We start from the raw sequence: 22277 nt of genomic DNA, 5'->3' as shown, positions 1-22277 counted from the left end.
TAGTTTAATTCAGATGTATGCCATTTCTGCAACAAATTTGCCATGTGTGTTAACCAGTTCAGGTGCGCGCTATTTTGCGCCTTCAGGACCAGACATCGTTTAGCCCTTTTTAGCACGCGTTAGTTAAATGGCTATAACTTTTTTATTTGTTGGGCTAACGACGTGATTTTTCCGACGTTTTTTCCGTAGACAATGCAGGTTTCATTTTTTATCGTTTTTATACACACCTTTTTTGCTATTTTAGAATTTTTATTCATAAAGTTTGAAAATAATAGTAAAAAAATAAGCTTTTTTACGTTTAAGCTATTTTTTTTTGGTAATAACATAGTTTTACCCTAAAATAGACCTTTTATTTGTGATCGTCACTGTCTACCGTAAATTTTAATATATTACATGTCTATATTAGAGTAATTGGGTCAGCGTTAGCGTTACAACAATGATTGGCGGGGGGAACTGTTTTTTTTGGGGTGGGTATTTTATGTGTATTTATTATTTAGTTTTTTTTTGAACTCTACTTTAATATTTTTTTATTACTATGGTCAAAAAAGACCTTTGGGGAACTTTATATATATTTTTTCTTTCTTTTACACCATGTTTTTCCACTGTAACTGGAGCTGCACAGCAGCCCCAGTTACAGGGGAAATCAGCCCTCTCATAGTGACGATTGTCACTAATAGGGCTGTGCTGGGTCTAGTAAGACCCAGCAGCAGTCTGCCACTAACGGCACCCGGCGATCATGTGACCAGTCACATGAACACCGGGAGGAATAGAGACAGTGCCGCTGCTGCTGTCTCTATTCCTTTACACAGCGTTCATTGAGCGCTGTGTAAAAAGACATCTAAAGCTGCTTCTATCTTCTCCTCAGGGTCCCCGGCAGTCACTGACAGCCAGAGACCCGACATTCAGCTGCCCGATCGCGCGGGCAGCAAGTTAAAACCCGAGCCGTAAAAAGTCTATGGCTCGGGTTTTAAGGACCCTGACCGCTGGCCGTAAAAATACAGCCAGCGGTCGGGAACCAGTTAAAAACCTACGTTAAGACAGCATGCTGGCAAAACCCAGTACCTTTCTTGCCCATCAGGAAAAGTTCGGATCCACGGCACCAGTTTAAAGGGAGGTCAGAGATGGAAACGCCTGAAGATAGAACATGAAGCTTCTTTCTCCCGCGAGCGTTTTCTGCCTTCCGTTTTCTGCCGTTTTTTGGCACAGTTTCCCACGCGGTTTCCACATCAAAAACAGCGCCAAAAAAACTCTGTGTGACCTAGGCCTTACAGCGACGGTGGCTTGCGGCCTTGGCAAAAAGAATCTACACATTTGTTTGTGATTTTACTGTGAAATGCAAGCGTGGTCAAAACACAGCAAAAACTGATTTTATTTACATGCAAAATCCCCCTTCTTGTCCAAAAATGCCTGGCATATGATATTATAAATAATTTCAAGCTTAAAAAGCTTGTACAGTAAATCTTCATTTACTTAAATTGCCAGCAGTAGTTAAATATATTACTAAAAGCTTGCAATACTTTGAAAACTCTATTCACATGTATTGTGCCGTGACTAGTTGCAGATTTTTAGTGCGCTAACCGCAACATTTCTCCCTGGTCTGAACATGACCTAAAAAAATCAGTATCATTTCAGATCTCAAAAATTCTTGGCAGCGTTTCCATACAGGGTTCCTTGGGGTTCCCCAGTACACAGCAGCAGCAAGCAGCGTGACCTGTAACTTTCGCTCGGCAACGCATTCAACATATCTCAGCCAAATTATAGCACTGGACAAGAACTGTAGAATGTGTTACATGCCCCTACACTAAGCTTCTTCGAGATAGTAATAGGACTAGGGTTCCCCCATGTTCCCCCATGGTATTAAGGTTGAGGGGCACGGATATATGGGGTCTAATTTGTCTTCTCTTTTTAATGTGTTTAGGTTTTGGTATGAAAATATAAATGTGTTCACCAAAAAACAGAGATTGGAACTTGAAAAACATTCTCTATCTCGTGTGATATGTGATAATACTGGACTAACACACGTACCTCCTGATAGCTTTCTGATGGCAAAATCTTCTGAAGGTTTTAAACTTTGTGACAGTATACCTGCCATGAATTTAGAATCCTGGAAGGAGACTCCAGAAAAAGGTATGCCTGTACAGAAGTGTCCTTTTCTCAGATTTATGTAAATTGGGTTATAAGACAAAGATCATTGTCAAAATTGAGGGAGCAATTGCCAAATTAATATATATGTAAAATATTTTTATCAAACTTTGTGTTGAAATGTTCAGCTGTGTCCAGCCTCACCTTTGCTTGAATTTAGTTAAGAACCTAAATTTATCATGAAACAAATTAAATACAATATTGTGACATGCCAGCGAAAACCCTAGTCAGGCTGCATCACATCACAACCCCTGGGTGGCCACACACAGACAGATATAGCATATATACTTGTAGCAGTGTATCACAAAATCATGTTTTTTTTCAAAGCTGGTCACCGCGCCACACATCTCAGGATAAGAGGAAAGTTAAGGGAGGACCCATCTGTACAGTATCTTTATTTTTGACAATAGACATTACAACTCTACGCTTTTAAAAAAACTTCTGAAATGTCTTAGAGACATATCAGAAGTTTTGATTGCTGGGCGTCTGGGTGCTAAGACCCCCACTATTGCTGAAACAGAGGTGCAAGAGAACTCGGCTCTCCTCGTCAGCCTGAAGACTGGCTGATAGACGCTCTCTGTGAATTGTCCTCAGCCTAACAAGAAGCGCCGATCACAGCTGAAGGTGCAGGGCGCTCAGTTGAGCGCTTCTACACCTTTGTTTCAGCTTAAGTGGAGGTCTCAGCACCCGGACCCCACCGATCAAAACTTCTGGTATGTTTCTATGACATATCAAAAGCTTTTTTGAAAGTGTAGTTACTCTTTAAATAGAGCACCTAATAGTAAACATGTTTTGTATTAATACTCATTAAAATACTATTTGCTGTGATGAGATGTTACATATATAAGCCTATTATAGTGCTACCTAGTGTTCCAATGCTCCCCCTATAGTATAGATATAGCAGTGGCCAACTTGACTGCCATGGCGCACTACGGCGGTATGGTAGCATGCATACACTATTTGCATAGCGTTGCTCATTCACTTCCAAAGGGATCATCACGCTACACAAATAGCATAAAGCGCCAATTTGGTGTAAAGTGTCAGTTTGGCGGCTACTAGATCTGTAGATCCACCTAAGTATTCATAGGTAGACACGCATGTGCCGTTACATTGCTCCTCTGGTTTCTCAGCTCGGTCTCATCTATGGCAGGGTCGAGGGATCCCATAATCTTCAGCGTCTACTTTGCTTGTCAGACGAGATTAATGTTATTGTGCATGCTCAACATCTCCTCTGACAAGCAGAAGAGAAGTTTAAAGGCTATGTACATCTTGAGAAAATAATTTTATTTTTATTTTTTTAATAAATCAATGTTTTATCAGATTTTATCCAACTTTTAAATTAACTTTTATTATAAATGTTTTTTACTTTAAGATACAGCTTCTATGTAACCTTTTATACATAGAAGTTGTATCATTCTTTCAAAGTATACAGGATACATAGAAGATGTCAATTTAAAAGTTGTTTAAAATCGCTAAAAAAAATTATCTTTAAAGGTGTACCCTATAAGATGTCGCCTTCTCCAAAACTATTGATGCCAAAACATGGACAGGTCCAACATCTCAGCTCTGTATAAAAATATCAGTAATAAAAGAATTGCAACCTCACCACCACTTGGTTATAAGTTTTACTTTTTCTGGTGCTGGAGGAGTGAGAACGGCTTTTTCTCATCATAGAATGGCACATTGCCACAAACATACGTACCATAGAGGCAATCCATGCCTTTTCTATTAGGACCTTTGAAAAAGGGTGCCAAGCCCTGGTTGGCCTCCCCTCTAAAGAGTAACTAAACTGTTAGGTGGGGTGAATATGATCAAGATTCACAGTAAGGGAATGGAAGGGGAAATAAACACCAGGCTTTTGCTATGTCCCCTGTCTTCTCTACCACTGCACAGTGTCTTTCATTGATGTAAAGTAGGAGAGGCAATAGATACCTGACTTGGGGCTACGCATGCCCTACCTGCATGCTGGACAACTAGAACTAATGACATCATTGCATGCCGTCACTCTTTGTGAGTTGAACAGCCAATGCGGTCCAAAAATGTGATTGGCTGATCTACATCAGCTGACCCTAGAATTGCAATATATCCACTCCACTGTCATCCCCAGTATACCTCTTTTGCTGAGAAGCCCTTTGGAAACACAATGATTAAGCCCTATAATCTGTCAACTGTGGTAGGGAATCAGACATCGTGGCAGGCCTTCCAGGCATCAAGGACGATAGCAATTGTGTCCACCTTAAAATGTATTGCTGCACCATTGATTACACTCTGCATATAATACATTGAGAGATGGAATACAGCATTAGGCATAGATAGAGCACAAAGAGAGCTGGTTTAGATAAAGCAAAGAAAAGATTTGTTCAGTTTCTTGTTGTTTTTTTTCAATTCTCTTCTTCAAATTTACAATTCTATTTGGAAATATATAAAAGGTTTCTTATTTTTATCCCAAGGCATGCTTTTGATATAGAGAAAGAAAACCAAGATAAAACTTGAAATGGATTTAACCAGCCTATATCTAATTGTAGGTGCATCCTGTGGTCTTCCAGGGAAGATAGAGAATGGTGATTTTGTACATTGTTCAGACAAGCTCTTAATTTATTTTTGTTACCCCGGATATCGCTTAGAAGGACATGAAAAATTAGCCTGTCAAGAAAATCAATGGAATACCCAACCCCCATTCTGTAAAGGTACCATTTAATGTAGAGCATTAGATTAAAGTCTTTGGAAGTCGAACTGAATGTAAAGTAGTGAACCTAAGCTTAGAATCTGGAACAAACAAAGATGACAAATACTGCACAACTAAAGTTCACAGTCCACATGTAAGATGTACAGGGTCATGTTATACTCTATTTAAACTGTATCCATAGGATTCAACAAATAAAATGATAAAATAAAATTTACATTTTGCTTTATTGAAAATTTTATTGAAAATCTGGTATGGAAATGTGAAGACTATAATTGTATTTGTTGTTATGACTAGTAACTCAGCTTTGATGTTTTTAAACTTTCATATTTTATATTATTATGTTGAAAATATTCTCCTCTGATATGACTTCCAAAGGGAAAAGTCATTGGAAATTTTGGTGGCAGGTATGGAAATGACCGATTCTAATACTTGGCTCCAATCTGTCTGCATGTGCTGGGGTTCAAAGGCACACTTCAGCAAAGACTAAAGGTACTTTTACACCAGCCAATTTTGGCGGGCGCAACGAGCGCCGATAAAAGAGACAGCTCATTGATTGACGCTCCTTTGCTCCTTCCACAAAGAGCTAGTATGGGGATGAGAGCTCGTTACTCCGATCGCTCATCCTCATACATTATTATCATGTCGGCAGCATGTCTCCATGTTTACACAGGGAGATGTGCTGCCGACAACGATAATATTTTACACATTTAAAACGATACGATCAGCAGATGATCGAGCGTTTGATCGTTCATCTGATGATCGCTGCCCTGTTTACACAGGGCAATTATCGGGAACAAGAATTCTTTGTATGCTCGTTTGCCCGATAATTGGCCAGTGTAAAAGAGCCTTAACACCTGGTCCTTACAGTATAGGTGTAAGAGTCATAATTTACAAGTGCAGCACTAAGAGATCAGTTCTTTTGGCTGGTATTGGCACTAAAAGCTACCACTCCCATGTTTCACCCTAAAGAGGTAAAACAAGCATGGGAAGGAATGGGTGGAGAGGGGCCTCTTGATGGCTTCTCATGTCTACTCTCCACGTTTAATAATGATGAAGTCTGTGTACAAAATTAAAACAAAAAAACAAACAAACCAAAAAATGATAATGTAAAAAGTCCAGAAATCCAGGAAAATCTTGAGAATAATGTCTCTTCAAGGATGGGGTGTATATCCAAAAATTCACTAAAGAGGCTGAGGCCGCAGAAGCAAATATTTCTAAATTCTTCCTCACCCTAGCAATGCTTCCTATGTCAAAGGTGGATTTACTTCCCATGTCGGGACAAATTATTTTTTTTATTCCTACTGAGCTGCTTGTCCCTGCCAGTCCTGGGCAGCTCCTAATGACGTCAATCACGTGCCAGCACTTTGAGCTTTTGGGCATTGTATGTTGGCCTCGCCACGCTTGTAAAAAGGGGTGTGGCTTGCCAGAAGCGGGCAGGGCTGCCGCTGCCCAACAAATGTATTAGAATTTACGCTACAGAAGTTACTCCTTGCTGGCCCATGACGGACCCCTACCTTGTCCCCCTTTATCAGACTACCCACTGCTTCCCCATTGGACAATTAAAAAAAGGTATAATCACCTCAACATTATGCTTCTCCCCTCAACACTGATCTTGGAATTCAAAGGGAAAGAGTGAGGGATTTGCAATACTTTATATGAACAGACAGCCCAGGTCCATTGAAGAACACCAGGGAAAAATTTAAAAAGGAGAACCTCCTATTTTATTATTTATATATTTTAAATTTTTAAAATGACAATTCTTGCCCTCGTGTGCACCACCAATGTAAGTCATAGAAATTGTAGCTATGGGAAAGAAGGAAAATAGGGCAAGAGTAATCAGTGTTATGTCGCCATCAATCAGTGGCGGATTAAGTGTACCATGGGCCCTGGGCTGTTGACACAACTTGGGCCCCCTCCTTCCCCCTCACACACAATCCAACCCCCTACCCCAACCTGCTGACACTGTACCCGTCTGTGCCACTGACCTGACGGATACAGGTTTTAGCACTTGATACAGCTGCTCTGTATTCAGGATATAAAGCAGATGTATCTCAAAAAGTAAAAATAATTTTTAATAAAAAGTATTTAAAAAGTTGCACCAGACACTGATACACTGTTTTATTAAAGAAAAAATAAAATAATAATAATAATAATAAAATGGTAACACCTCTCTTTAAAGTGTAGCTAAACTTTTGACATGTCATACTGATATGTCAGAAATTTTAATCGGTTGGGGGTCCGACCCCCACCGATCGCTAAAGTGAAGCAGCAGAAGCACACGATTGAATGCTGCACCGCTACGTTTCTGATTGGCATTCCTCGGAGTGGTGTACATCCGTACACCACTTGCTCGGCTTTCCGAGAAAAGCAGATCAGAAACGAAGTGGCACAGCGGTGCCACTTTGTTTTAGCGATCCATGGGGGTCTCAGTGCTCTGACCCCCATCGAGCAAAACTTCTGACATTTCACTATGACATGTCAGAAGTTTTTTAGAAGTTTAGTTACACTTTAAAGGGGTTTTCTCGTGGGTGAAATTTATGACATATCCTGTGGAACCTGTCAGATAGATGTGAGTGCCACCTCTGGGACCCACACCTATCTCTAGAACCGGGCCCCCTAAACCCCGTTCTCCCTCTTTCTGCTCTCGATGCATCCGAGACTTCCGTAACTTTCATTCAGTTCTATGAGACTTACGGAAAAAGCGTAGCTCAGCAAGCTATGCAGTTTCCGTAACTCACAACCATGTAATCAGAATGGGGCTGGGAGGCAGAGAGAGAAGAAACATGTAGTAAGGGGATTAGGGGGCCCCATTCTAGAGATAGGTACGGGTCCCAGAGGTGGGGCCTACATCTAGCTGACATTTATGACAAATTCTGTGGATCCTGTGGATATTTCATAAATTTCTCTCATGAGAAAACTGAGGACTGTATGGGGGAGATTATATTGCAAGGGGAGGTCAGGTTGTCTGACTGACTGCTGGGGGTTCTATAGGGGGGTCTGAGTGTCTGATTCTGATGTCTCTGGGGGGGAGATAGCCCTTCTATAGAGTCCTCAGCAGTTAGTCGATCAGACCCACCTTATAGAGCCCCCAGCAGTCAGTCAGACAATCTGTCCTCCCCTTGCAATATATTAGTAACTACTGAGGGGAAGGGGGGATTATACTGAATGGGGGGGTCTAACCATCTAAGTGAATGCAGAGGACTCTATGAAGGGGGGAATTATCCCCCTCATTCCCCTTAGAGCCCTCAGTATTTCAGGATTTATTATACAGGGGGGGGGGGTTGAGCATCTAACTGACTGCTGAGTGTCTATAGGGGGGAATTATTATCCCCCCATAGAGCCCTCTGCAGAGAGTTAGATGCTCAACCCGCCCTGCTGTATAATTAATCCCCCCTTAGCGTCTGGCGTCAGTCAATTGTTGCTTGGGGAAGGTGGTGAATAGCAGACTAACCTTCCTCATCGCTCGACCACCGTCCTGCTCTTCTGTTCCTCACTGGTGGTACGTACAGCATCAAAGACGAGTGTGTTCTACCATGACTAGCAGACGCACGTCTGCTAGTCCTATCCAGCCCCTGTTATTGCTGTCCCTCCCCCTCCTCCCCATCAACAGAAGCGCCGGCGGCTCTATTCCGTCCCAGTCTGCCCCTCCCGCCCTATCAGCAGCGGCCATTAGTAGCGCTAGCACGCTGCATGAAACTCTGAAGTGATTTTTTTTAATTATGTGTGGATCGGGCGGACATGGACCCCCTGGGAGCCTTGGGCCCCGGGCAGCCGAGCGAACCGCCCATATGATAATCCGCTACCGCCTTCAATTGTAGTTCATATTGATACCGACAGTTATAGGAAAAGGAATGTACAGTGCAATGTCCCTTTGAGTTGCACTAAGACGATTCTGTTGATTTTTTTATTTTTATTATTTATTTATTTTTACTTAATTTTTTCTTATATTACTGTTAATACTTTTATTTTTATTATTTAATATTATTATGTTTCATATCCCATTGATTAAAGAGACCATCCTGTATGAATGGTTACATCCATATCAATGGGGAAAAGGAGGGAGTACTCAATGAAGCTATATTTACTATATTTAGCTTTTTACAGGCCAAGAGTTGACTGACAGTAGATTCAGCCAATCAACATAGAGAGGGTAAATTGTTATTATTTACATCTTATAAAGACACAACATTGTGAATTTTTGTTACAATAGTATCAGGACATTTACAAATAAGTAAGATCCCATATCTAGACATATAAACAAACAGTAGATTGTATATTCTATCTTTTTAATCACTTATAATGAATAATTTCAATATTTCATATATAAGTTAAGGTTTTGGTCTATAATCAGTGTACGTATTTCTTGGTCAAAAATAGATTTAAAAAAAGTATCATTATATTGATCCTTTTGATTTATGATTTTTTATTTTTTTATTTTTTTCATAAAACATGCATGAATGTTGCGGATCTTTATTTTCACAGTTTCCATATTGTGTCCCAGAAGGTGTGAATTATGTAGGTAGCAGAAATGACATTATATATTATGGACATGAGTGTTACGGATCTTTATTTTCATTGTTTCCACATTGTGTCCCAAAAGGTCCAAATTATGTCGGTAGCATGAATGACATTGTATATTATGTACAAAAAGAAAGAAGAATCAGTGTTGGATGAATCTTCCTTACGTTAGCCCCTAACATTCCCCATTTTCTCAGGGGATATTTCTGTCCTGATGAACAGACCACATTAGAGAAAGCAACCAAAATAAAAGGACTCATTGAGTCCACTAGGGCTCACTGAGTTCATTTTATAGATCCACTTACTTTCCTCTTTTAACAAAAGGGAATCTATATCACCACCTCTTATCTCTGTGGTAAGGTGACATATGGTCCAGCCCGATAGCTCCTTTAAATTGAGATTGTGATGATAATTAAAATGGCGGGCAACTGGAGGCGGTTGAAATAATTTATTTTGTCTCTTGTTCTCTGCTTCCAGTTTATCTGAGTTTTTGATACTGCCCATATGTTCCCTTATTCTGACTTTAAGTTCCCTTTTGGTCTTTCCCACATAATGTAGGTCGCATGTGCATCTCAGTGTATACATTATATTTTCTATATCCTAAAGAAACTGTTGTACCTAGATGTTTTTTTTAGGTCCACATCAAGTCATAATACTTGCCAATGTTGTTTCATAATATCATTCATTTCTTGCCACTTATCGTTCAGTGTGGTGATAAACCTCACTATGTCCTCACTCTCGACTTTCTCTGTCAATACCAACAGTGCATCTCTGTCCGTTCGAAGGGCTAGATTATATGCTTGTTTAATTTGGCATCCTGAATAATGTATTTCCTTGAGTAGATTTTTGAGGTATTTGGCTCCTTCCTTGAAATTTTCAAAAGTGGAGCAATTCCTCCTTAGTCTCAGGAATTCTCCTTTTGGGATTCCTCTGATAGTTCTGTTTAGGTCAGCACTTTTTGCATCTAAAAGACTGTTGGTAGCCGTCTCCTTTCTATATAGCTTGGTGACAATTTCGCGATTCTGATCAATGCCAATTTTAACATCCAGGAATGTTACTTCCCTTCTGCTGTAATTTGAAGTCAATTTTAAATTCAATTCATTTGTATTGAGTTTATCAATAAAATTCAGCAGTTCGTTTTCGGAAAACTCTCCAAATAAATATAATGTCATCAATATATCTACCCCATATCAAAATTTTATCAATATGCATCCGGAAAGATGTACCAAGAACATATTCTTCCTCCCACCACCCAAGGAACAGGTTGGCAAAAGTTGGTGCACATGCTGCTCCCATTGCTGTTTCTTGGGTTTGTAGGAAGAAGGGTGAATCAAAGATGAAATAATTCCTAGTTAGTATAAACTTTAATGCTTTATTAACAAAGGTCCTCGCATTGGGACTATAATTGTGCTCACGGCCTAAGAAAAATCGACAGCTCTACACCCCCCAAATCGTGCTTGATATTGGTGTAGAGACTTTCTACATCCAGGGTTACCAGAAATTCACCCTCTTCCAAGATGGCATTATTGAGCTCCTGGAGTATCTGCATCGTGTCAGGAGTAGAAGAGGGAAGCTTATATACAAAACTACGTAATTCCAAATCCAGCCATTGACTGCATCTCTCAGTCAGACATTCCTGGCTAGACACTATAGGTCTGCTGGTGGCTGCCCCATATTTTCACAATCGAGTGCTGATGACGTCACAGCACTCACGGCAAACATCCTAGCTGCCGCAAGCACGACCTTAGGTGCGGTCTCGATCTCGCTGCTCATTAGAGAATCTTTGGAGCAGCGACGTTTTGACAGCTGATAGCGGCAGTCTCGGTAAACTTAACCATGAACTGGGAGAGTGTATCTACTCCTGGCTTAGTATATCTAAGTTGTCTGCCAATACCAGCAAGGTATGTCCAAATGACCTTATGGACTGAGGTTCAAATCAGGCAACCGTGAGAACGTTCAAATACTAAAGCTACGTAAATATAGCTTAATTGAGTACTCCCTCCTTTTTCCCACTGATATGGATGTAACCATTCATACAGGATGGTCTCTTTAATCAATGGGATTTGAAACATAATAATATTAAATAATAAAAATAATACTAAAAATATTAACAGTAATATAAGAAAAATGTAAGTAAAAATAAAACATAATAATAAATAAAAATTAAAAATCAACAGAATCGTAAGGGGACAAAAGTGCAAGGGGACATTGCACTGTACATTCTGTAATGTCAGAATAGGGAGACAGACAGGTGAGCCCTAATCTACCCGCCACTCAGTCCCTGCCTACTTGCACAGCCCGTCCTAGGCGACGGCGTACAACTAGGCGACGGTCCCTACACTGAATATGTGCACGACAGACAAAACAAGACAGGGTACACAAAAGCAAGGGAAGTGGGGCAGTTGCCGACGGCAACACCGTGAGCAACAGAGTAGTGCACGAGCCGAGTCAAACCAGGAGTGTACGTGGTAACAAATGCAGAGCAGGAGAATAGTCAGTCAAGCCAGGGTCAATATTAAGCAGAGGTCAATGGTAACAGCAGAAACAGCAGAGCCAGGAAACAGGAGAATCACAGGCAAAGGACAAGCAGCAAATGAAGGTATAAGTAGACCAAGGGCAGGAGCTAGAACCGTCTGGCCAGGCTGCGATAGGCTCTCCCACTCCTCAGCCTACCAGCCTAAGTGGTAGCAGATCGAGTCACTCTAGCAGACCTAGGAACAGATGCAGGCTGATTAACCACGGGCGTCGACACAGAAGCTGTGTCAGGCAAATCTTTTACAGTTCCCCCCCTTTTATGAGGGGCCACTGGACCCTTTCTAGGTGGACCTGACTTTGTTGGGGAACAGAAGGTGGGACTTCCTGAGCAATAACCCGGCGTGAACATCACGGGCGGGTACCCAAGTCCTCTCCTCAGGCCCGTATCCTCTCCAATGGACCAGTTACTGGAGGGAGCCTTGGACCATCCTGCTGTCCACAATCTTGGCCACCTCTAATTCCACTCCTTCAGGGGTAAGAACAGGGACAGGAGGTTTCCTCGAGATAGCCAAGGACGGGGAGCAGCGTTTCAGGAGGGAGGCATGGAACACGTTGTGTATTTGAAAAGACGGGGGCAATTCCAGCCGGAAGGAGACAGGGTTAAGGACCTCAATGACCTTGTACGGCCCTATATACTGGGGAGCAAACTTTTTGGACGGAACTATAAGGCGCACATTTTTTGAAGACAGCCACACCAGATCCCTGTCCACAAACAAGGGGTTAGCAGAACGTTTTCTATCTCCTGAGTCCTTTGTATGCTCTGGGACGCCTCAAGGTTCTTCTGAACCTGGGCCCAGACTGTGCACAGTTCCCGATGAATGACATCTACCTCGGGATTGTTAGAACCACCAGGGGGAAAGGAGGAGAACCGTGGATTAAATCCAAAATTACAGAAGAAGGGGGAGACCCCTGACAAGTTACTGACCCGGTATTGAGGGAAAATTCGGTGAGGGGAATGAAGGAGACCCAATCATCTTGGCAGTCAGAGATAAAACACCTTAAATATTGTTCTAGAGACTGATTAGTCCTCTCCGCTTGGCCATTAGTTTCAGGATAGAAGGCCGAGGAGAAGGACAGATCAATCTCCAACTTCTTACAAAAAGCTCTCCAAAACAATGAAACTAATTGTACCTCTCTGTCAGAAACAATATTGACAGGAACCCCATGGAGACGCAGGATGTGTTTGACGAAAAAGGTAGCTAACGTCTTGGCATTGGGTAGTTTCTTGAGGGGCACAAAGTGGCACATCTTACTAAAGCGGTCTACTACAATCCACACCACCGACTTGCCTTGGGATGGAGGCAGATCGGTGATAAAATCCATGGAGATATGGGTCCAAGGTCTCTGGGGAATGTGCAAAGAACATAGTAAGCCCGCTGGTCGGGACCTGGGAGTCTTGGACCTAGCACAAATTTCACAAGCGGCGACGTAGGCCTTAACGTCTTTAGACAACCCAGGCCACCTATAGGTTCTAGAAATGAGGTGCTTGGTACCCAGGATGCCTGGATGGCCAGACAGTGCAGAGTCATGATTCTCCCTGAGTACCCTTAGCCGGAATTGCAGGGGAACAAACAGCTTGTTCTCAGGAAGGTTCTCGGGAGCTGACGCCTGATCAGCCGCAATTTCGGAGACTAAGTCAAAATCAACAGAGGATATGATTATACCTGAGGGCAGAACACAAGCAGGATCCTCCGGAGGAGGAGGGCTGGCCGTGAAGCTACGCGACAGAGCATCAGCTTTAATATTTTTAGACCCAGCCCTATAGGAGACCACAAAGTTGAATCTAGTAAAAAACAACGCCCATCGAGCTTGTCTCGGGTTTAGCCTCCGGGCAGATTCTAGGAAAACCAGATTCTTGTGGTCGGTAAGGACCGTTACCTGGTGCCTAGCCCCCTCCAGAAAGTGGCGCCACTCTTCAAATGCCCATTTAATGGCTAAGTGTTTGTGGTTGCCAACGTCATAGTTACTTTCAGTGAGGGAGAACTTCCTGGAGAAGTAGGCACAGGGACGGAGATGGGTGAGAGACCTAGTACCCTGGGACAAGACAGCACCCACTCCTACCTCGGAGGCGTCAACCTCCACGATGAATGGCTCCATCTGGTTAGGCTGAATCAGCACTGGGGCAGAGATAAAGCACCTCTTAAGGACCTCAAAAGCCTGGACCGCCTCCGGAGGCCAGTGGAGGAGATCAGCACCTTTGCGAGTAAGGTCCGTAAGAGGCTTAGCGATGACCGAGAAGTTAGCAATAAATCTCCTATAATAATTAGCAAACCCCAGGAAGCACTGTAAGGCATTCAGGGAGGCAAGTCGGACCCATTCAGCCACTGCCTGAACCTTGGCAGGGTCCATGCGGAATTCGTTAGGAGTGAGGATTTGACCCAAAAAAGGTATCTCCTGCACCCCAAACACACATTTTTCGGTTTTAGCAAAGAGTTTGTTTTCCCAAAGGGCCTGGAGCACCTTCCTGACATGCTCAATGTGGGAGGACCAGTCCTTGGAAAACACAAGTATATCATCAAGGTACACAACAAGAAATACCCCCAGGTAGTCTCTTAAAATCTCATTTATGAAATTCTGGAAGACCGCGGGAGCATTACACAACCCAAAGGGCATGACGAGGTATTTGAAATGGCCTTCAGGCGTGTTTTAACGCAATCTTCCACTCATCCCCTTCTCTGATTCTGATAAGGTTATAAGCCCTCCGAAGATCAAACTTAGAGAACCATTGGGCCCCCTGAACCTGATTGAAGAGATCAGGAATCAGAGGAAGGGGATATTAGTTCCTTACAGTGACCTTATTCAAGTTTCGGTAATCGATGCACGGCCTAAGACCACCACCCTTCTTCCCTACGAAGAAGAAGCCAGCACCTACCGGAGAAGTAGAGGGGCGAATGTAACCCTTGGCCAGGCATTCCTGGATATATTCTCTCATTGATTCACGTTCGGGACAAGAGAGATTAAACATCCTACCCTTAGGGAGCTTAGCTCCTGGTACCAAATCGATTGCGCAATCGTACTCTCTATGAGGAGGTAACTCTTCGGAAGCCTTTTTAGAAAAAACATCAGCGAAATCCTGAGTAAACTCAGGTAGAGTGTCCACCTCCTCAGCGGGAGAAACCAAATTAATAGAAAAACAGGACGTCATGCATTCATTACCCCATTTAGTGAGATCCCCAGTATTCCAGTTAAACGTGGGATTATGCATCTGCAACCAGGGAAGGCCTAAAACCAAATCGGACGATAATCCCTGCATCACCAACACAGAACACTGCTCCAAATGAATGAAGCCCACAATGAATTCAAAAACAGGGCTATGCTGTGTAAAATAACCATTAGCAAGTGGAGTGGAGTCGATACCCACTACCGGGACACGTTTAGGCAAATCAATCAATGGCATAGCTAGAGACATAGCAAATTCCACAGACATAATATTAGCAGAAGACCCTGAATCCACGAAGGCAGACCTACCATAAAAAGAGACCTGAAAGGGAAGCAAGATCTTATTAGGTTTCATGTATACGGGAAATACCTGTGCGCCCAAGCGACCTCCCCGATGGTCACTTAGGTGCGGAAGTTTTCCGGCTGCTTAATCTTACGCCTAGGACAGTCGTTCACTTGATGCTTGCCATCCCCACAGTAGAAGCAGAGACCATTCTTCCTGCGGAATTCTCTACGTTGTTGGGGAGACACGGAGGCCCCGAGCTGCATCGGTACATCGGAGTTTTCCATGGAAGAACGGAGCGACGGAGCCTCGGGAGCCATCATAGGGGAGCCAGAGGAGAAGGCACAAAAACGTTCAAGTCGTCATTCCCTGGGTCGTCGGTCAAGACGTACCGCTAAAGCCATAACCTGATCTAGAGAGTCAGAAGAGGGATAACTAACTAACAGGTCTTTCAAAGCGTTCGACAGACCCAATCTAAACTGGCACATCAAGGCTGGGTCATTCCACTGAGAAGCTACACACCACTTCCTAAAGTCAGAACAGTACTCCTCAACGACTCGTAAGGTCACCATCTGACTCTCGGCAAAGGCAGTCTTGTCAGTCTCGTCATAGATTAGTCCGAGAGCCGAAAAGAAAAGGTCAACAGAGAGTTCAGGGGCGTCAGGGGCCAAGGAGAAGGCCCATTCCTGGGGGCCGTCCTGGAGCCGGGACATAATTATACCCACTCGCTGGCTCTCAGAACCTGAGGAGTGGGGCCTTAAACGGAAATAGAGCCTACAACTTTCCCGAAAGGAAAAAAAAGTCTTCCGTTCCCCTGAGAACCGGTCAGGCAACTTGAGGTGGGGTTCAAGAGGTGGTGTGGAGGGTACTACCTGGGTAGCATCACGCTTGTTGCACCTCTGAGCCAGGTCTTGGACCTGTAGGGAGAGACCCTGCATTTGCTGAGCCAGAGCCTCAAGGGGGTCCATAGTGTGTCAGGAACCAGGGTAGAAAAGGTAAATGGGCCTGTGATTATGTAATGTCAGGATAGGGAGACAGACAGGTGAGCCCTAATCTACACGCCACTCAGTCCCTGCCTACTTGCACAGCCCGTTCTAGGCGACGGCGTACAACTGGGCGACGGTCCCTACGCTGAATATGTGCACAACTGACAAAACAAGACAGGGTACACAAAAGCAAGGGAAGTGGGGCAGTTGCCCACGGCAACACCGTGGGCAACAGAGTAGTGGACGAGCCGAGTCAAACCAGGAGTGTACGTGGTAACAAATGCAGAGCAGGAGAATAGTTAGTCAAGCCAGGGTCAATATTAAGCAGAGGTCAATGGTAACAGCAGAAACAGCAGAGCCAGGAAACAGGAGAATCACAGGCAAAGGACAAGCAGCAAATGAAGGTATAAGTAGACCAAGGGCGGGAGCTAGAACCGTCTGGCCAGGCTGCGATAGGCTCTCCCACTCCTCAGCCTACCAGCCTGAGTGGTAGCAGATCGAGTCACTCTAGCAGACCTAGGAACAGATGCAGGCTGATTAACCACGAGCGTCGACACAGAAGCTGTGTCAGGCAAATCCTTTACACATTCCTTTAACTATAACTGTCGGTATCAATATGAACTACAATTGAAGGCGACATAACACTGATTACTCTTGCCCTATTTTCCTTCTTTCCCCATGCTTACAATTTCTAGGACACTAAGGGCAGCCTGACTATATTTCTTGTTGGTAAGTCCTACTTTTTTCTTTACAATACATAAATTGTATTTAATAAAGTCCCCAAACATAAAATAATATACATTGGTATTGTTACGACTGCAAAAATCTGCACAATAAATTTATAGCACAAATTTAAAAAGAATTTGCCGAACAAACGCTAATGTATATGTACCAAAAAACAGCACCTACATAAAGTACAACTCGTCCTGCAAAACAAGTTTTCACGGCCAAACTCCACTAAATTCAGCAAGAAAACTGTGGGATCAAAATGCTAAATTAATTATTTTAGGGCTGTAGTTTCCCAAATGGGGTCACCTTTGGGGGGGTTTCCACTTTTTGGTCCCTCACAGGGTTTTTCAAATGCAACATGGTGCCCGAAAACGATTCCAGCAAACTTGAGCTCCAAAAGCCAAATAACGCTCCTTCCCTTCTGAGCGCTGCCGTGTGTCCGAACAGCCGTTTATTACCACATGTAGGGTATTGCCGTAATCGGCAGAAATTAATTTTCAAATGCTGTGGTGCTTTTTTCTACTTGCCTTGTAAAATTTATAATTTCTAAATTTTATTGGAAAAAATGATTTTTATTAGATTTTTATTTTCACGGTCTAATTGCACAAGTTCAGCAAAAAACCTGTGGGGTCAAAATGCTCACTACACCCCCTGATAAATTACTTGCGGGGTGTAGTTTGCCAAAGGGTGTCTTTTTGTTGGTGTTTCCACTGTTTTGGCCACACAAGACCTCCTCAAAATATATTCTAGAAAAAGGAAGCCCCAAAATCTAGGTGCTCCTTTGATTCTGAGGCCTATATTTCAGTTCATCAGCACACTAGGGCCACATGTGGGATATTTCTAAAAACTGCAGAATTTGGGCAATAAATCTAAACTTTCTAAATTATGTTAGGGGTGCAGTTTTTTTTTTTAATTGGGTGACTTATGGGGGTTTCTAATATATAAGGCCCTCAAAGCCACTTCAGAACTGAACTGGTCCACAAAAAAATAGGTTTGGGAAATTTTATTGAAAATGTGAAAAATTGCTGCTAAAGTTCTAAGCCTTGTAACGTCCTGTAAAAAAAAAAGGATGTTCAAAAAATTCTGCCAACATAAAGTAGACATATGGGAATGGTAATTAGTAACTATTTTTTTTTGTGGTATTACGATCTGTTTTATAAGCAGATACATTAAAATTGAGAAAATTGCTAATTGTTGTAAATTTTCGCTAAATGTTGGTTTGTTCCACAAATAAATACTGAATTTATCCAAATTTTCCACTAACTGATAGTACAATATGTCACGAGAAAACAATTTCAGAATTGCTTGTATAGGTAAAAGCATTCCCAAGTTATTACCACATAAAGTGAGACATGTCAGATTTGAAAAAATCGGCTGCGTTCACAAACTTGACATTTTTGGAAAATACTGCTTAAAGAAACTCTGTCACCACATTATAAGTGCCCTATCTCCTACATAAGGAAATGGGTGCTATAATGTAGGTGACAGCAGTGCTTTTTATTTAGAAATCAATCTATTTTTTCCACGTTCTTAATGCCCAACCGGGCGTGTTTTTACTTTAGTGGGCGTTGTACAGAGGAGTGTGTGACGCTGACCAATCAGTGACCAATCAGCATCCTACACTTCTCTCCATTCATTTAGTCAGCGCATAGGGATCCTGCTAGTTCAGTATGTGCTGTCTAATACTGACACATTAACGTTACTGAAGTGTTTAGACAGTGAATAGACATTCCTTCCAGCCAGGACGGGATGTCTATTCACAATACCGACACTACGGGAACGTTTCTGTGGTACTTACAGCAGAGCAAGCGTAATCTCGCTGTAACCTGTCATTTACAGTGTGATCTCGCGAGATTGCGCTTGCTCTGCTGTAAGTACCACAGAAACGTTCCCGTAGTGTCGGTATTGTGAATAGACATCCCGTCCTGGCTGGAAGGAATGTCTATTCACTGTCTAAAGACTTCAGTAACGTTAATATGTCAGTATAAGACAGCACATACTGATCTAGCAGGATCCCTATGCGCTGACTAAATGAATGGGGAGAAGTGTATGACACTGATTGGTCAGCGGCACACACTCCTCTGTACAACGCCCACTTGGTCTAAAGTAAAAACACGCCCAGTTGGGCATTAAGAACGTAATTAGGATAAGGCTAAAATCGCTCATAACGTGGTAAAAATAGATCATTTTTCTAAATAAAAAGCACTGCTGTCAACTTCATTTTAGTGCCCATCTCCTAATGTAGGAGATAGGGCACTTATAATGTGGTGACAGAGCTTCTTTAAAAATGCTAATAGTATTTTTACTCTGCTGAAAAACATTTAGAGCAACAATGTCAATATGTTCATATATTTCTCGGAGAAATAATAGTGGGACTGCACAATGGAGAGTTCTAATAAAAGGTGCTCTAGAATTGTTATCTCATGGGGAATACAAGTATATACTAAAACAGACATGTCAGGAGAGGTGACAGATCCTATTTAATTGTTATGTATTCTGCCTGTGACTGCATCTTATCAGTACTGTTTTCTCTCGAACAGTCTGCAGCTTGATAATACTCTGCAGATTCCAAGTGTGGACCTTGTATCTGACCACTATATGGTCACTGTATGGTGGTATTATTGGTTATATTGGTGCTTGTATACTGTACACATGTTCTTGACTGAAAAAGCGATGCCTATTATTGACCGTATAATTAGGTGTTTCTATTTTCTACTTTTATTTTCTTGTGTTTATGTTGTGGTTTTTATATTTAACCCCGTAGTGTCTAAGCCTGTTTTGGCCTTGTGGACACAGCCGATTTTTGCAAATCTGACATGTGTTAATTTATGTGGTAATTAGAGATAAGCGAACTGGGACAACCGAACCCGGTTTCGGTCCGAACTTCGGGAAAAGTTCGGTTGGCAGCGAATCCGAACTTCACCGGGTTCTGCCGAACCCGTTTTGACCGAACCCGGTCAAAAATATTATACAAATCGGCAGCCACTTGTCTCTATGAATCACTGATAGAGAAAAGAGGCTGCTGATTAAAAATAAAATAAAAAGCATTTCATACGTACCTGGTCGCTGTCTTGGTGACGAGTCCCTCCAGTCCGACCTTCTTTTCTGACGCGGAAGCCTGTGATTGGCTGCAGAGGCCTCTGCAGCCTGTGATTGGCTGCAGAGGCCGCTTCAGCCTGTGATTGGCTGCAGCGGTCACATGGGCTGTATTGTCATCCAGGAATGTCGGGCCGGATGTCGAGAGGGACGCGTCACCAAGGCAACGGCCAGGAGAACGGACTGGAGGAAGCAGAAAGTTCTCGGTAAGTATGAACGTCTTTTTTTTTTACAGGTTACTCTATATTCTGATCGGAATTCACTGTCCAGGGTGCTGAAACAGTTACTGCCGATCAGTTAACTCTTTCAGCACCCTGGACAATGACTATTTACTGACGTCGCCTAGCAACGCTGCCGTAATGATGGGTGCACACATGTAGCCACCCGTCATTACGGGGCCTCATGCACACGACCGTAAAAACACCCGTTATTACGGGTCGTAATTACGACCCGAAATAGCGGGCCCATAGACTTCTGTTAGCCACGGGTACCTTCCCGTTTTCTCACGGGAAGGTGCCCGTGCCGTTAAAAAGATAGAACATGTTCTATTTTTTTATTTTACGGGCCGTGCTCCTATACTGCACACGACCGTAAAAAAACCTCCGTTTTTGCGGACCGCAATTGCGGTCCGCAAAAATTGACCCATTCACTTTCATTGAACGCGGACACCTTTCCGTAGCACTACGGAAGGGTGTCCGTGCCGTGGAAATTTTCCGGGAATTATGGAACATGTCCGTTCTTTTGCATTTTGCGGGCCATGCTCCCATACTTTGTATGGGAGAACGGCCCGAAAATGCGGCTGTCAGTCGGCGGCCGGCCGTGTCCGCAATCGCGTTTCGTGATTGCGGGCGCTGTCGTGTGCATATATTTTATAATGGGAGCACGGCTCGGAAAAACGACCGGCTGCCCGTGGCCGGCCGTGCCCGGCCGTGCCCATCTCCTTAAATACTCTGTGCTGCCTTAAACTCTGTGGACAGGTCAGGATCCTGTTTCTTTTAAATGCTGATGGGGAACCCGCTCGATCCACTATATAAGGCTGCGCTACAGTGCAGCATTTAAAAGAAACAGGATCCTGACCTGTCCATAGAGTTTAAGGCAGCACAGAGTATTTCAGGAGATGAGCGTGCAGATTTAGTGCTGCTGTGAACTCTGCTCTTACCATTACATAGCTGAGTTGTACCTCTCCTCCACTCCTGTCCTCAATAACACCTTCACATGATTGGCAAGTCACCACGTAATGGTAAGAGCAGAGTTCACAGCAGCACAGATTATTTCAGGAGATGAGCGTGCGGATCTTGTGCGGGGTGGTGACTTGCCAATAATGTGAAGGTGTTATTGAGGACAGGAGTGGAGGAGAGGTACAACTGAGCTACGTAATGGTAAGAGCAGAGTTCACAGCAGCACAGAATCTGCACGCTCCTCTCCTGAAATACTCTGTGCTGCTGTGAACTCTGCTCTTACCATTACGTAGCTCAGTCTGTTACCTCTCCTCCACTCCTGTCCTCAATAACACCTTCACATGATTGGCAAGTCACCACCCCGCACAAGATCCGCACGCTCATCTCCTGAAATACTCTGTGCTGCTGTGAACTCTACTCTTACCATTACGTGGTGACTTGCCAATCATGTGAAGGTGTTATTGAGGACAGGAGTGTAGGAGAGGTACAACTCAGCTACGTAATGGTAAGAGCAGAGTTCACAGCAGCACTAAATCTGCACGCTCATCTCCTGAAATACTCTGTGCTGCCTTAAACTCTATGGACAGGTCAGGATCCTGTTTCTTTTAAATGCTGCACTGTAGCGCAGCCTTATATAGTGGATCGAGCGGGTTCCCCAGCAGCATTTAAAAGAAACAGGATCCTGACCTGTCCACGGAGTTTAAAGGGTTATTCCCAAGTTGATAAATGTATCTATGAAGCTCCCCCATGTAAAAATAAGAAGTTTTCTAATTACCTGTCCGTCGCCCAGCGATGTCGTTTTCCTGCGATTCTTGATTGAAGTCCAGGTCGGTCCCTCTTTGTATCTTGCGCGTTGTCTAGGTTCCCGGCCACCGCTATTTACCTTTAGGGGTGGCCGCGCATGCGTAATGACATCCTCTCCTTCCTGAGGAGAGGATGTCATTTATCTTGTGAACGCGCATCTC

The 22277-nt window shown here is 43.2% G+C and overlaps 1 protein-coding gene across 1 annotated transcript in view; it reads left to right on the top strand.

The window, feature by feature from the left end:
• TPO (thyroid peroxidase) overlaps nucleotides 1-22277 on the top strand; it is a 202309-nt gene that overhangs the window by 131585 nt on the left and 48447 nt on the right. Inside the window, exons 10-11 of the mRNA XM_075863906.1 lie at nucleotides 1919-2127; nucleotides 4668-4829. Of these exons, the coding sequence (XP_075720021.1) occupies nucleotides 1919-2127; nucleotides 4668-4829 (371 nt within the window). The remainder of the gene's footprint in view (nucleotides 1-1918; nucleotides 2128-4667; nucleotides 4830-22277) is intronic.

Source organism: Rhinoderma darwinii, chromosome 4, assembly GCF_050947455.1.
Source record: "Rhinoderma darwinii isolate aRhiDar2 chromosome 4, aRhiDar2.hap1, whole genome shotgun sequence".
Taxonomy (NCBI): Eukaryota; Metazoa; Chordata; class Amphibia; order Anura; family Rhinodermatidae; genus Rhinoderma; species Rhinoderma darwinii.
Note: the sequence above shows the minus strand (reverse complement) of the source record. Positions and strands in the feature narration are given on the sequence as shown.